This window comes from Theobroma cacao, chromosome 9 (assembly GCF_000208745.1).
Source record: "Theobroma cacao cultivar B97-61/B2 chromosome 9, Criollo_cocoa_genome_V2, whole genome shotgun sequence".
Taxonomy (NCBI): Eukaryota; Viridiplantae; Streptophyta; class Magnoliopsida; order Malvales; family Malvaceae; genus Theobroma; species Theobroma cacao.
Window position 1 is genome coordinate 329,359 of NC_030858.1, and position 14,175 is coordinate 343,533.

At 37.6% G+C, this 14,175-nt stretch overlaps 3 protein-coding genes across 4 annotated transcripts; 2 read left to right on the forward strand and 1 right to left on the reverse strand.

The window, feature by feature from the left end:
* LOC18587616 lies at positions 756–3,938 on the forward strand. The gene is made up of 4 exons (XM_007011518.2): positions 756–946; positions 1,662–2,725; positions 3,372–3,408; positions 3,636–3,938. The coding sequence occupies exons 2-3, from the start codon at positions 1,827–1,829 to the stop codon at positions 3,406–3,408; spliced, it is 936 nt and encodes a 311-aa protein (XP_007011580.1). The 5' UTR covers positions 756–946; positions 1,662–1,826; the 3' UTR covers positions 3,636–3,938.
* Positions 4,522–6,642, reverse strand: LOC18587617 (cytoplasmic 60S subunit biogenesis factor REI1 homolog 1). Its single transcript, XM_007011520.2, has 5 exons — positions 6,409–6,642; positions 5,514–6,086; positions 5,254–5,423; positions 4,950–5,165; positions 4,522–4,763 (listed from the first exon to the last, which is right to left on the reverse strand). Exons 1-5 carry the CDS (start codon positions 6,511–6,513, stop codon positions 4,604–4,606), a joined length of 1,224 nt encoding a protein of 407 aa, XP_007011582.2. The 5' UTR covers positions 6,514–6,642; the 3' UTR covers positions 4,522–4,603.
* LOC18587618 (protein KAKU4) lies at positions 7,499–14,139 on the forward strand. Of its 2 annotated transcripts, none has more exons than XM_007011523.2 (13): positions 7,499–7,905; positions 8,479–8,543; positions 8,772–8,851; positions 9,124–9,239; positions 9,328–9,464; positions 10,285–10,467; positions 11,105–11,354; positions 11,507–11,583; positions 11,784–11,820; positions 12,636–12,699; positions 12,890–12,978; positions 13,308–13,407; positions 13,489–14,139. In XM_007011523.2, exons 1-13 carry the CDS (start codon positions 7,632–7,634, stop codon positions 13,814–13,816), a joined length of 1,800 nt encoding a protein of 599 aa, XP_007011585.2. In that variant the 5' UTR covers positions 7,499–7,631; the 3' UTR covers positions 13,817–14,139. The 2 variants fall into 2 exon arrangements, with proteins under 2 accessions (XP_007011585.2, XP_017983074.1); XM_018127585.1 differs by having other exon boundaries at positions 7,500–7,905; positions 8,694–8,851.

A 14,175-nucleotide genomic window follows, 5' to 3' on the forward strand; every position in this document is an offset into this window, starting at 1 on the left:
CACCTTGTAGCTAATTCTCCTACCATACCATGTTTGTTGTCAAGATAAGGCAAAGCCAGTGTCGTGTAGATATTACCTGCCTACCTGAACTGCTTAGGAACCAATGACCCGACAGGCAACGGTTTTAGTTATGAAAACATGTGTAAACAGATTTGCATGAGCCTTAGAAGGAGTGTGAAAGCAATTTCGTCTTTGGGTTTTTCTTTCCAAGTCAATATACGATTTTCTTATGCTTGGTTTTTGCTTAAAGCAATCCAACCTAAAATATCTAATCAAAAACCGGACACGTAGTTCAACGTAATTAAAATTAACTGAAAATTGTAAAAACTCATTCAAAAATGATCAGCTTTGCACCCCCAGAAGAAAATTTTTAATTACTAATTACTAATGAATTAACAAAGAAAATACCTGGGTTTGACTTTGAGGGACAAGATAATGCAACTGTATATTGTATTCCTTCACGTTTGCCTTAAATTTTCAATTATTTTTTAATATTTATTTCAATAAATAAACTAAAATCTCGAATTTGTTTATGAAAGAAACGGAAGAAATGTTACTTAACGGGTCTATATTACAAAGGTGGCAAGTTGCAAGGCGCGGTTGGTCAATGGAAAAGGGCAATTACGTCAAGTCATTGAAGAGGGAAGTATGTGTACTTGCAACAGTAGTTTGCCTTTTTTATCCCTCTCCCCTTTTACTATAACAATATATAAAAAACAGTGGTAGTATATAACAAGGCCAGCAAGAGGCTACCTACTAGAAAAAAAAAAAATTAAATAAAAAAATAAAAGAACTGACCTTTCTCAATTTTATCTAATCAGAGAGGGCAGAGAAGAGCAAAGTCTCTCTCTCTTTCTCTGCTTTTTTTTTTACCTTCTGAACTTCTCGATCCTTTTTTGTTCTTTGTTGTTATATCCATTTTCAGTTCTAAACAAGTACATCTAAGGTAAGCCCCCAATTTTGTTCACTTCTCTTTCTTTTTCTTTTTGTTTTTTTTCTTCTTGAATATGCTTAGTGGGTTGCTTTTAAATTTGGTTGATTTCCCAAGCTCTTTTTCTATTCACATGGTAGGTACCCATGATTGCTTGCTGATTTTTTTTTTCTTTTTATTAGTTCTATTAATACTGCCGGTTTGGGTGTAATCTTTTGACAAAGATTGTTGCTTTATGGACTGCTTTTTCATTTTGCTGAATACCCAATTGATCATTTCGTTTTACTCTTTATTGATGCATTCTTTTTAGGTGACGTGATGAATCTTGTTGTTTTCACTGCGTATTTGATCATTTTCGTGATTGCCTATGCTCTTTATTCTTTCGTTTTCTGCTATATTAGTGTTTCGTTATTTACAATTCTGGTAGCAATCGGAATCTACTTGTATGGCGTGATTTTTAATTTGGATAATAGTAATAAAATAATAATTAATATCATTACGAGTGTCTATCTGGTTATGACTTCTTCACTCTGTTTGGAGATCAGTTCCATGTTATTGCACGCATCTGATAAGTTGATTGGTTTTAAGATTGTACTAGTTAATTAAAGGATCTTCCATCTTCCTCTTTGTTGTGTTTGGATTTTAGACGCGTTTAAACTGTTGCCACTTTCCATTGACCTTAGGAGTATGTTAGTAACTGCAACTTACAGTTTTCTTCTGCTATGTGCAGCATCTTAGTTGGCATCATATAGTAGATCACCAGTTGATTTTTCTTGTTTGACACCTCGACGCTTAGTTGGTTTGTCCAAAAAGTTCTTTCTGATCTAATCTACGTTTCTCATACAAGAGAGGTGCATGCCATGCACTTGTAGTTTATTATGTAAGTTGTTTCTTTATGGCCTTCGAACCTTTTAATGCCCGAGGGCTCCAACCCAATAATTCTTACATGGAGGATGTTCAGTTGAATACCAATTGGGATGATGTGATTTGTCCTATATGTTTGGATTTCCCCCACAATGGTGTACTCCTTCAATGCTCATCTTACGAGAAAGGCTGCCGTGCTTTTGTGTGTGACACAGACCACTTGCATTCAAATTGTTTGGATCGGTTCAAAAAAGCTTATGGGATGTCATCTCCTTCAACATCTGATACAATTTCTATAACAAACATTCAGCTAACGGTATCTGAAGACAACTGCAGGCCGACCTGTCCCTTATGTAGAGGGGAAGTCACTGGATGGGTTGTTGTTGATAAGGCTCGTCTACATCTAGATGAGAAGAAGCGTTGTTGTGAGGAGGAACAATGCACATTTGCAGGAAGCTACTTGGAACTAAGGAAACATGCTCAGTTAGAACACCCTCATGCTCGTCCTTCGAGAATTGATCCTGCTCGGCAGCTTGATTGGGAGAATTTTCAGCAGTCCTCTGAGATAATAGATGTTTTGAGCACCATACATTCAGAAGTCCCACGTGGAGTGGTTCTTGGAGACTATGTAATTGAATATGGTGAAGATGATTCTGGAGATGAGTTTGAGGACTTCCCTGGTGATGAGGGCAACTGGTGGACCTCTTGTATTTTATATCAGATGTTTGATAACTTCAGGAATTCTAGAAATAGAAGGAGATCAAGAGTCACAGATACTAGAAGGGGAAGTCGTCGCTCTAGCTATGCTTCATCAAATTCTGATGAGGGTTCAGTGGCTTCTGTAGAATTTGCAGAATATAGAGTAGATGAGACTGATGATGAGTTTGTTAGCACAAGTGCCCCCTCCAGAGGTAGCTCTGCCTATCGGAGGTCAGTAGTTCTTTTTTCTTCTTCCAATTCCCTTTCTTAGATGTTCTATTGTTCTGCTCATCTCTAGTTTTACTTGTTGTTTATGAAATAAGATATTATAATGGGCATCACAGAAAAACAGTTGCTTTATGTTGGACCAGATGTCAAAAAGCATCTCATGGTTTATTGTCTTTTTAATTGGTTTTCTACCTGGAAGTGTTATTTGTGAAATCATTTGTCTCCTGAACGTATCATAAAGACAAATCTTTTACATAATTAATGAGATGTTTGGCCTGCATTAGAACAGCTTGTGCTGTTGGGCTTTGGTCAAATTCCCGATGAATGGATCTTGTTTCTAATGAGAAGTTTGGAATAAACCAAATTTGTGGTGCAACAAGTACTAAAAAGTTGAAAGAGTATCTTTCAGCTTCATAATTGTGCTTGCTGCAGCTACGAGCTATACAAACTAGTCTGATTTCCCATGTGTTATTGCTGTTGGCTACTGAGTAATGACTGCACCTCACAGTCCACATTATCTGTTGTATTTAAATGAATGCAGTTGTTTCATTGACATATTTAGTTTGTTAGAAATACATGACAGCAGTTACTGGTTTTATGATCTTATTTTTCTTCGAAGTTTATCTATTTTTGTTCATGAATTTCACAGTTCACGAAGACGTCGTTCCCGCTTTTATGATAATTAGGTATGTACTGTCCAAAGCTTCCCTTGCTTCCTTTTATACAGGCTTTACTTTGCAAAGCCAAATTTTGATGAGCTTGACTCAAGTTTCCACTGATATTTGTGAAAACGTTTCTGGTCTGAGTTTTGTAGAGTGTAAGGCATGAATTGTGTTTTAAAACTTATAAGATGTCAAATTCTCAAGTTTCAATCATTCATTCATTCATTCATTCTCTCAATTTCTGCTAGCAGCACCGAAGAAGAAATGAAGCTAGGGATTGATCGTGTAGAAGTGGAAAGTTACGGGACACTTGCTTCAGCAGATAGTTTTAGATTGCAAAACATGTAAAAATACCTTTGGAACTTGTTATGCATGTGATCCAATGTTCTGATCAAACTTGAATTTCAAACATTAGAATTTCATGTGGTTCTGTTGACCATTTTTGTTGCTTTAAGATGTTTTATATAGAAATCTGATGAGAAAATTTTTTTAAGAACATTGGGATATTTTCTATAGCCAACTGATGTATTTAACGATCATCTGTTTACCAATCATTTACTTTGAATGGGTTGTGGTGTGCTTTCAGGAGCAGAATGACAACCCACTTGTAGAGGTAACCCTGAGAAATTGATTAGTACAACAAAAGAATTCGTATTTAAAGCTGCACAATTTATATGGCTGGTAATTGCTGGTAAGTCAGCATCTTGGTTTCCATCGGTATTGTTCTGCTAATGTGCCTGAAAATGACAATCCTACTCCAATTTCGCTGTCAGCATAGTCCGTGGTAATGGCTGCCTCCGCTGGCTGTATTTTCCTGATTTTTTTCCTCCTTGCATCATTGTCCGATTGTACTCTTTTACTCTTTCCCTGTTTCTTGTTTAGCGGTTAAAACAAAAGATTAACCAAACCGTCCAATTAACTATCGCTTGTTCATTTTCATACCAGAAATAAGCTTTAAGCGTGATCAAACAACTAAGATTTTCATTCCCGAGTCATCAATCACCACCTTCAGAATATGTAAAATTCTATCATACATGGTTCTATGTCCTGTAAGTACTTTCAAACAGCTATGGCTTTAACATATGACCAGAGACAATGCAAAATTTGAGATGAATACAGAGCTAGAAGGCCCCCCAGTTTCCAAGAAATAAAATAATACTGAAAATGAGAGCCCGATGTGCTGAGATTTGCCACTGATAACAAAATAGATAGCCAGTGACTAAAATGGAACATTCTTAGGCAAGTTTCGGATGACATTATTCTTCATGCCAACTTTCGTCCGCATTGCTTCCACACCCGATCTATTCATTTGTTTCATCACCTTCATTCTCACTATTTGCTCTCTTGACTGCACAGTTGCTAATCCCATACTCCTGTACCTGAAAATCAATGCAAAATTCCCCATTACTGTATGATTACAGTCTGCGTGTTGATCGTTGTATAAACTAAGGAATTCAACCCTTTTCTAACCCTTTTTTTACTTTATAGTGAGCAAAAGCGAGGGGGGAATAGGGTGGGGTTGCTAGTTCCGATGGTTTAACAGACTTAGTAAGAGTGAAATCGACCTTGAGGCCAAGGCAGCCGTAATGGCCATGTTATTTGCAGGTGATGGGCGAGGCTTCTGTCGATAATAGCGCAAGTATTCACGAGAACCAAGTGTTTTTGTCATTATTCCCTGATCGGATCTTCTAGTTATAATAAGCTCTGAGCCACCACCAAGTTCTACAGTGTTGCCCATATCACCAACTGCAACCAACTGCTTCCCACTCTCATCCACATAGCTGTTTTCAAAGAAACAATAATAAGCAATAACAAATTAATATAAAAAAGATAAAATCAGATAAAATGATTGTTGAACAAAATGCACACCTGCTGCTATAATCATAGAATTCTTCCAATTCTGCTTCCTCCTCTTCATCGCCATCACCATAATGCACTTTACAATGAGCTTTGGCTGCCATATGTTTCCTAACAGCTTCCAAGCTAGCAAAAGGATGGCACCGTTCATTACAATACAGACACATGAAATCTCTCTTAACCTGAGATAAAGAAACCATATCGAGAGGGTGAACAAACCAAAATTTGATATATAACATATCTATCCAACAAAAGTACATACACTTTGGTACCTTAAGGCCAAGGTAGGTGAGCAAGCCTTCTGGATCCTTCAAATACTCAACATCAGGAATGAAGAAACCATGAAACTTATGCATGTGAACCATGCAGCTTTCAATGGTATCATGGTCAATATCACACATAAAACAACAGCATGGATCTAACTCCACTTCTTCTTCATCATCGGTATCCATTTCATCACCAGATGCTTCCTCGTTCACATTCAAATCGGTTAAGGAATTTGCAGCCTGACCAACCAAGTCTTCTTCTGGATCAACCTCCAACCACTCATCTTCACTTTCCTCATCATTTTTATCCCTTGGTTGTGGAGGTTTGTTTACAGCACAGCGAGGAAGTGGCTTGATAATTGCCTTCTCTTCTTCAGGGTTATTGGTTCCTTGAGAAGCCCGCATGACATGGGTTCGTGAGTTGAGATGCTGAGCATGAGCCTTGGAACTTCGATACCCTTTGCCGCAGAGACCACAACTGTAAAGCATGGGGGTTTCATTCCGCTTATCTTTCTCTTGAGCAAGCGCTGATTGTCTTGCCAGAAACAGAGCTTCTGTCACTCCTGGAACTCCAGCTACCTGATTCATTTCACCATAAAAACTCGCAACAATTATTCAAAAGCAACCATTAATTCAACAAAATGATTCATAAAAATATCAAACTTTAGCATCACAAAAGTTTCAATTTGAATAATTCAAACCACATATATGATTGCAAACATGGGAATATTGTTTTCACTTATGCACAAACAAAATTAAGAAAAACGAAGACCCTTTTCAATTGCAAAAACCAACAGCTCGTGCGGTGTATTCCAACTAACAACAAAGAAAAAGATTATGGTAGAATCAGAAATAGTAAAAGCCTCATACGGACATAACAAAAAGAAGAAGAAAGACAGACCTTGCGCTTGAGATTGTAGCGGTGCCAATCAGACCTGTAATGGAGCTTCTGCTCTGCATCGTCTTTGAATTCTTTGTTACAAGCGTTGCACGTTAGCCCCGGCATTTCCTTCTTCAACCAAAAGAGGCCAGACGTGATTGGGTTGGAAAAATATATGTGGAGGCGATTGTTTATTAGGTTTATGCGATGCCTCCTACTCGAAGTCGGTGGGAAGCCGAATTGAATGATTCCACCTCTTCGCTTGCGTAATCGATCCTCTCCCCCATTTTTTTTCGGCTTTTCTCATTTCGACCCGAATGATTTGGGTTGGACCATATTGCTTTAAGGCCCGTAAAACTATATATTTGGGCCTCTACATGGGCTTGAAAACCCATTACATTCTCCACTTTTATTTTTTGAATCAATAAAAATAAAATACTAATCGATTAATTGAGTTAAATAAGTTAATTCCCAAATTAATTGAAATTCGAAGTTATGAATTTTAATACACTCGAAAGCAATTTTCTTAATTTTTATTTATTGTAAATGAATTTATTTGATTTTAATCGAAAATTACTAATTGATCTCAAATTCAGAGTTGCCTAATTTTCCTATGTATGTGAATTAAACCAAAAGAAAAACCATGGTTTCCGTGGTCCACCTTCGTATCCTTAAGTAACCAAACCTTCACCTCGTCCATGTCTCCATATTAATTGTTCATCTCAGAATGTCATCCAGGTTTAATCATTTGACTTGGCACAACCACCAAACGATTAATCAGTACAGCAAGAGCAGGAATTTCTGGTTTTGTTTTGGAGCATTGCTCTTTTTGAGATTTACATCGTACCATCATTATTACAGCATCATTCATTCATCAAACCGGCATCGGTTTGATCTGGAGATTGTTTTTTTCTTCTTCTTTTTTCCATTTTTTAACGTAATCTGAGATTCAAAACGATCCATTCCGACCGAAAAGGCCAAAAATGGAAAACCTGGCCAATTGAAGATGGACACGTCAGGCAAGAAATAACCGGTTATTAACCGCTAAAAGGAAAAGGAAAGGGAAAAAAAAAATTAAAAAGCCATCCATTTATAGAACCCGCAGCCTCACCTTATTCTCTCTCTCTCTCTCTCTGTATTTTTTTTTTGGTTTCTCTTGCAAGGGAACAGAACATGACAAACCCTTCAGGCTTAAACACTCCGACTTCTTTGTAACTAACCCCCTTGTCTTTCTACTTGTCGACATGGCCACGATTTCAGGAGCTAGCCAACGGCGAGAGCCCAGTTCGGGTGGCAAAATGGTGAGGCCGAGGCGAGCCGCCTTACCCAGGACGCCTTATGACCGCCCCAGATTGGTCAATCCCACTCAGCAAAACCCTAATTGGATCTCCAGACACGTTTTCTCTCCCACTCGCACGATTGTCACCGGCGCCGGCAGGATTCTCTCCTCTGTTTTCGGCTATGAATCTTCCTCCTCCTCCTCCTCTTCTTCTTCTTCCGACTGCGATTTCTCTTCAGGTTCCATATAGCATTTTTATTTGTTCCCTGTTCAAGCTTATGTATCTCAGAATGCGGCATTTCTATTCCTTTCCCCTCTGCTTTAGTTGAATGCTATTTGGAGAGTTGGTAATGGCTTCTGTTCTAGGTTTTCGAATGAGGGATTTCTATAATCAAAGTTTGTAGCTTTTTTGTTAACTGTCCAATTGCGTACAAAGATGGAGCCTAGCATGTCGGTTGTAGCCATAGCCCGCAGACAGTAGCGTTAGTACTGGTAGTGATGGTGTTATGCTTCGCTTTTGCAAAGTCCTTTGCTTTGCAAATCCTGCTGCTAATTGTATTTTCTTATCCTGATTCTTGAGGGTTTCTTCATCTTTCCTGACCTTCTTCAGGGGCCCTAACGTTTTAAAGGATAATTAAGCATATTTCTTTTTGGTAGAAATAGAGACTAAACAATCAGATTAATATAGGAGGCAATAAACACTCCATGTTTTTAAACTGTCTATGCTTCTGAAATTTCCGTTTTCTCAGGTAGCAGTGCATGTATAGAGCTCATACTGCATCCATGTTTATTCATATAATTTTTTGGTGCAGATGACACTGATGACAACAATGATGATAAAGATGTCCTGTCTCAAGGGGTTCATACCATAGAACATGTAAGTATGCTACCCTTTATGCTTCTTGTCATGCTGAATAAGTAGCTTGGATTTAAAAAAAAAAAAAAACTTTTATTTGGTGATACTGGTAACTTTGATGCTGATTTGATAATATTTTTTTTTCTCTGTTTTGTTTACTTGCCATGGTAGCATGTAGACATTCTTGACTCTAGTGATGATTGTAATGATGTTAGAGGATGCCTTAGTTGTTTCTTTGTGGGGCATCAGAGGGAGCCCCTATCTTTTGCAGGAAAGACTGAAACCAAGCGCCTAATAGAGCAGCTTCTCGTGCAGGAGACTTTCTCAAGGTAAGTAAGAACTTTATTTTCTTATTTGCTTATTTGGACTTTTGCCTGTTTTAATTCTTTTGTTCTTCCTCCATAGAGTGTCCTACTCATAAATTATGTTATCAACACCAAGTAATGCATGTGAATCATAACATTTACAGAATTTGATTCTTTGGCAAACTTCACATGACATTTTTTAATTGATTATGCATTTCAACTGATTTGCACTCATATGTATCTCCTGTTAAGCATAATTTGACTTCAAGTTTTGAATGGATGCTACTTCTGACCAGGGAAGAGTGTGATAAACTAACAAATATTATCAAATCAAGAGTAATGGACTCTCCCATGCTCACAGGCATGGGGGATGCAAGACTAAATGAAACGCCTAACAGGACAGGTGGAAGTGGTATGGCTTTCTTGAATTTGACAGACCTAATTTCAAGAATGAACTTCTTAGGACCCATGGTTGACTGGTTGTGTTTTTTATTTTTCAGATGTTGAAATTCATGATCTTTGCAGTGCAGCTGTTATGGAGGCAAGAAAATGGTTAGAGGAGAAGAAGTTAGGATCAAGTTCTAAGTCAGAATTGGACAATGAGACCTCTGCTCGGAATCCTGTTACATTCACACATGTTTGTAACTCTTTTTCTTATTATGCTTTTGGACTGTACTTCGTTTTAAATTATTTCTTAGAAGGAAAATAGTGCAAGTGTTAAGTCCGAGACAGGAACATTCTCTTGGGAAGATAATTGACAAGGCTTTAGGCTTTAGTTAGATTATTATCACCGTGATACTATTATACTTTTGATAGCATCAGTACTGCACTAAAGATTGTCTGCCTGTTTCATCAATGAATGCTAGCTTCTTGAGCACCAGCTATGTGATTGATACAAATTCACCCCCTTTGCCTCATCTAACTTATGCTGAATCTTCTCTTTCTTCCCCTTCTCCCCTTGGTTCTGTGCCATCTCCTTTCTGCTTTGAAGATTGAAACTGGGTTCTACCTCAAAATAACTACTTTTTATTTGGTCTATAGTATCATTTTTTTTATTATTCATGCTTCTTGTACTTAAACGTTTGTTTTCCTTATGTGGAAGATCTAATGAAGAAAAAATGTAGCATGTATCACAGGGACGAGTTTGAATATATGGGCCATAAATGGGTATAAAAGTTTTATCCTTCGGCTCCCTAAGTTTAGAGAAAATTCTTATAGATATAAATTTCTTATGCTGTGTAGCTGTGCCAGTAGGTTGATTTTATGGTTTACTCACACTTGTGTAGGCAATGATGAAAAAGTGATGCCATTTCTGTTGTGCATAATTTTTAGTGGATTAATGATGTTAATACCAACGCTGTTGAAAGAAAACTTATGATGAAAATTGTTGATATCTTAATATTATGTTAGTGTAAGAATATGTCCATTTCTAACTCAATAAGTTTCTATTGTTGCAGGGTGCTGAAGGGGAAACAGGATCACCTGTGGACGTGGCCAAGTCATACATGCGAACTCGTCCTCCATGGGCATCACCTTCTACAAAAAATATTGGATTTAGATCTTCATCACCAATTGGGATGCCACTTTTCAAGGAAGATACACCATATTCAATTGGTGGCAATTCCTTCTCCTCATTCAAGGTGCTGTTATATGCTTATTTTGATTTATGAATATATGTAATTATGCATATATGTATTTTATGGGCATTAAGTTTGCTGGTTTTCTTTAAATTGTTTATGATATTATAGTCTTATTAATAGATGTGTTTTAGTGCCATTGGAGGAATTTTAATTTCTCGGAGGGCATTGTTTTGAGGTACTTTCTTTATATTTATTAATGAAAATCGTCTAATATGGTTCAAGACTCTAGAAGTGTTTCCTATTATGCTAATGATTATTTTGGATTAATTTAAAATACCTGTGAGAAGACTGATGGCTAGTCATGTGGTGTCTTTGGCATATAGCATTTGGTTTGATCATAGATTGATTCAGATTATAAGTTTCTAGCTGACCTTTTTGTGTTATTAAGCGATGGCTTTTGTGGTTGAGCCTGTGGTTAGTTTTTTTTGTTTCTATGCAATCATATCAGAAAAGAAAGTATACGGGTTTCTTGGACATGAAGCTTTTTGAAACTTGGTTTAGTGGATTGGAAAACTTGCATGCACTTAAGCTTGTGTATGAGTAATGTGCATGTGGGTGTGAGTGTGATCATCTTTGCAGTGCCTTCTTCCCTTGGCTATCATTTGATTTGCTGCTTATGTATATAACATGAATGCAGCTGAAAAGGGGTTCTCCTGCCACCGGCTCATGGAACATCCAAGAGGAAATACGGAAAGTGAGATCCAAGGCAACAGAAGAAATGCTGAGGACTCGATCATCCTCAAAAATTGACTGGTCTTCATTTTCATTCGAACATAAAAGTGGTCTTGATTCATTAGTTGCCAAGACCTTAGGACCTGCTGAGGAAGATAACCCACAGAGCTCTAAAAAGTCAGGAGATGCATCTGTAGACTTGGGTGCAAGGCCAGGTTTAGTTTTTAACTTTTCTGAAGGAAGCTCCATTGCTTCATGGAAATATTCTCATCAGATAGTATTTCCTGATTTTTAAAATTCAGCTAGTTTGTTCAGTTTCTAGGTAGCAATAATCCAAGACATTACTTGTCCTTTTTTGTTCTTTCAGTTACACAGATTATACAAGATGCATTGCATAATGATGCTTTACCAAGCCCAGCTACTATTGGCTGTGAAGAAAACCAGGTATCTTCCTAGTGGAATGCGAAGCTTTCATAGTGCTCTTCGATAAGTCTTTGATTGCATAGTTCTGCAGATTTTGTAGCAGTTAGTTTATTACCAAAATCTTTTCATTGTTTTTTTAAGGTAGAATTTGATTTATGTTGATATTTCATTATATTAATCAAGCACTATGATATTGACATTTTTCTTCTTTTCTTGCAAAGGGTATGGAAGCCATTCAAAGCATTGAGGGAAAAAAAGGTATTCTTGTAGCTTGTCTATCATATATTGTCAATTTTCCTTAAATCAACATAGTGGCGCTATATATGCTGTATTATGTACATAAGTTCATCAACTTGGGGAAGACAGTTATATTGTTATTGTTATACTAATACATGGTGCATGATATAAGGCAATTAAATAATTTGGGATGTAGCTGGTACTTGCAATTAGTTTTTAGCATTTTGAGGTATTTTGTTCACCATAGCAATTTCCCAGTAATTCTTCAGTTACATGTTATCACTGTGGTATAAATAAAGGTTGACAAGAATCAGTATACTTGAAACTGCACTCTATTCATCCATTCAAGGTTTCACCTAGGAGAAACCTATCTCGCCCAATTTATCTTTTGTCATGAAAAGTTGCAGACGGTGATATGATTACAAGGTGTTTGTTAGTGTCCTGACTAGGTTATTTCACAGTTACCTGGGTTTTTGCATTCATGCTTTTGGTATTGAACGTAGGAATACCTGGGGCAGTCCTCCAGTGGAGGTCTGTTATTTGTGAATATATGATTACTGATTCATGGACAGAAACGGAGCCATCTGGTCTCCTATTTTTGGAAGATTGATGGGTTATGGTTTCCTGCAAGATCACCCAATGGCTTAATTGACAACAAGTATTTTTACATTTTAGAGTTGCTTTTTGTCTAATGAATTTGTGATCGAGTCATTGCATTTTTCATCTTCCATTGTGGATGGTTGCAGCCTCACTGTATTCCATTCTCTTCTGTTTTTGGTAGTCTTTATCATCTGATAAATCTTTTCCCTATATGAAATGTTTTCTGGGTGGCTCAGATGAGACATTAGATGTGGAACAGGGACTTCAATCAACAGTAGATATCAAGATTGCATCTCATAGGTTGGTCTGATTCTCTTTAAACAACCAACCCCCCTCCCCCCCCCCCCCCCCCCAACCCAAAAAAAAAAAAAAAAGGAAAAAGCAGCATTGGTTTTGTAATTCCCTCTTGAAATCCCTTTCTCTTTCTTTTGTAATTTATCACGTCTCAATGGTCATTTTTCTTCTTGTATGTAATCTCTTTATGTCACAGTGATGTTGTTGCTGCTGATGTTGATCGTTTAAAGGACACCAATGGGTCCATCCAGCAGTTTAGCTCTACTGGGGAAGAAGCTGTGCAGGGTAAGAAACTACTTACTTGCCGTTCAATTTGTCTACTTGATGTTTCCCAAGGTTCTTACCTACGTTCATCACTTTCCGTTTTAACTCTTCTTAACCCCTCTAAATATTACCTTGCAAGTAACATTCGCAGCTGTAAAATCTATTGGTTTCTATGATTCAAATTGAGTGATTGGAAGATAAGATAACTTGGAGAAGTCTCAGCTATAAAGATACTTTTTATTGTTTGGGTGTTTATGTGCATATCTAGACTAAGGGAGAGGGGTGGAGAAGGTCTGTTGTTTAGTACTTGATTCTATTGAGCCTGGGTCATACCTAATCATAATCTGCAGACTCACAAGTAGAAGATAAAAACTGTTCGACATTAAAAGAAGTTCCTGGAATAGGTGGTGCTGCATCTACTACCAATGGGTTCCCTTCTTCAGGATCCAGGTTATAAAGCTGCTAAACTGAATAGTTTAGTTTTGCATTGTTTGAATTAATTTTTGTTTAATTAGGTTTCCCTCTTTTCAGTATGTCAGCTGAACTGGATAAAGAAGAAAACCGCAGACCAATTAATGAGGAAGACAAGGCAGTTGCTTCTAGTCACGACCATCAAACAAAAGTGGTGGCAGAGCAGAACTGTGAGCTTTTGAGTGAGGCTACCATGGAGGTGCCAATGGTGAATGAAACCGATGCTTCCCAGAACAGTTCCAGCATGCACCATGAAACCTCTCCACAGCAACCGAATGCAGCAGGTTCAAAACGCAACGTGGCAGGCAAAAGTAGCCTGGGTATCGAGAAGCAGCAGGGAAAGAAAGTGACCAGATACAACAGGAGGGGCAGGGGACGGGGCAGATGATGCTAAAATCGTGCCTGTAGCTTGCTGTAAAATGACCTGTAAACTTGGCCCAGGGGAATGATAAACCGCATAACAGGGCATTTGTAAACTGTAGCAAGTTAAAGAAACTAGTGCTTAGCTGTCAAAGATGGAGGAGATTTAGGTGTCAGGTCTGCAGTTTAGGAATTGATTTTTGTAGTTTCTTTGTATCAAAATATCGATGGTAAAACAATCGTGAGCCCGTAGTGGAAGTGATAAATTATTTTGTCCTATTGTCTTTTGTGGAAACGCCGTGTAATTTACAGTACCATAAATGTCAACAGTAGTTCTCTTGCAGTTAAGTATTTTTTTGGCTGGTCTTTGGTTACATCGTGTTGTCA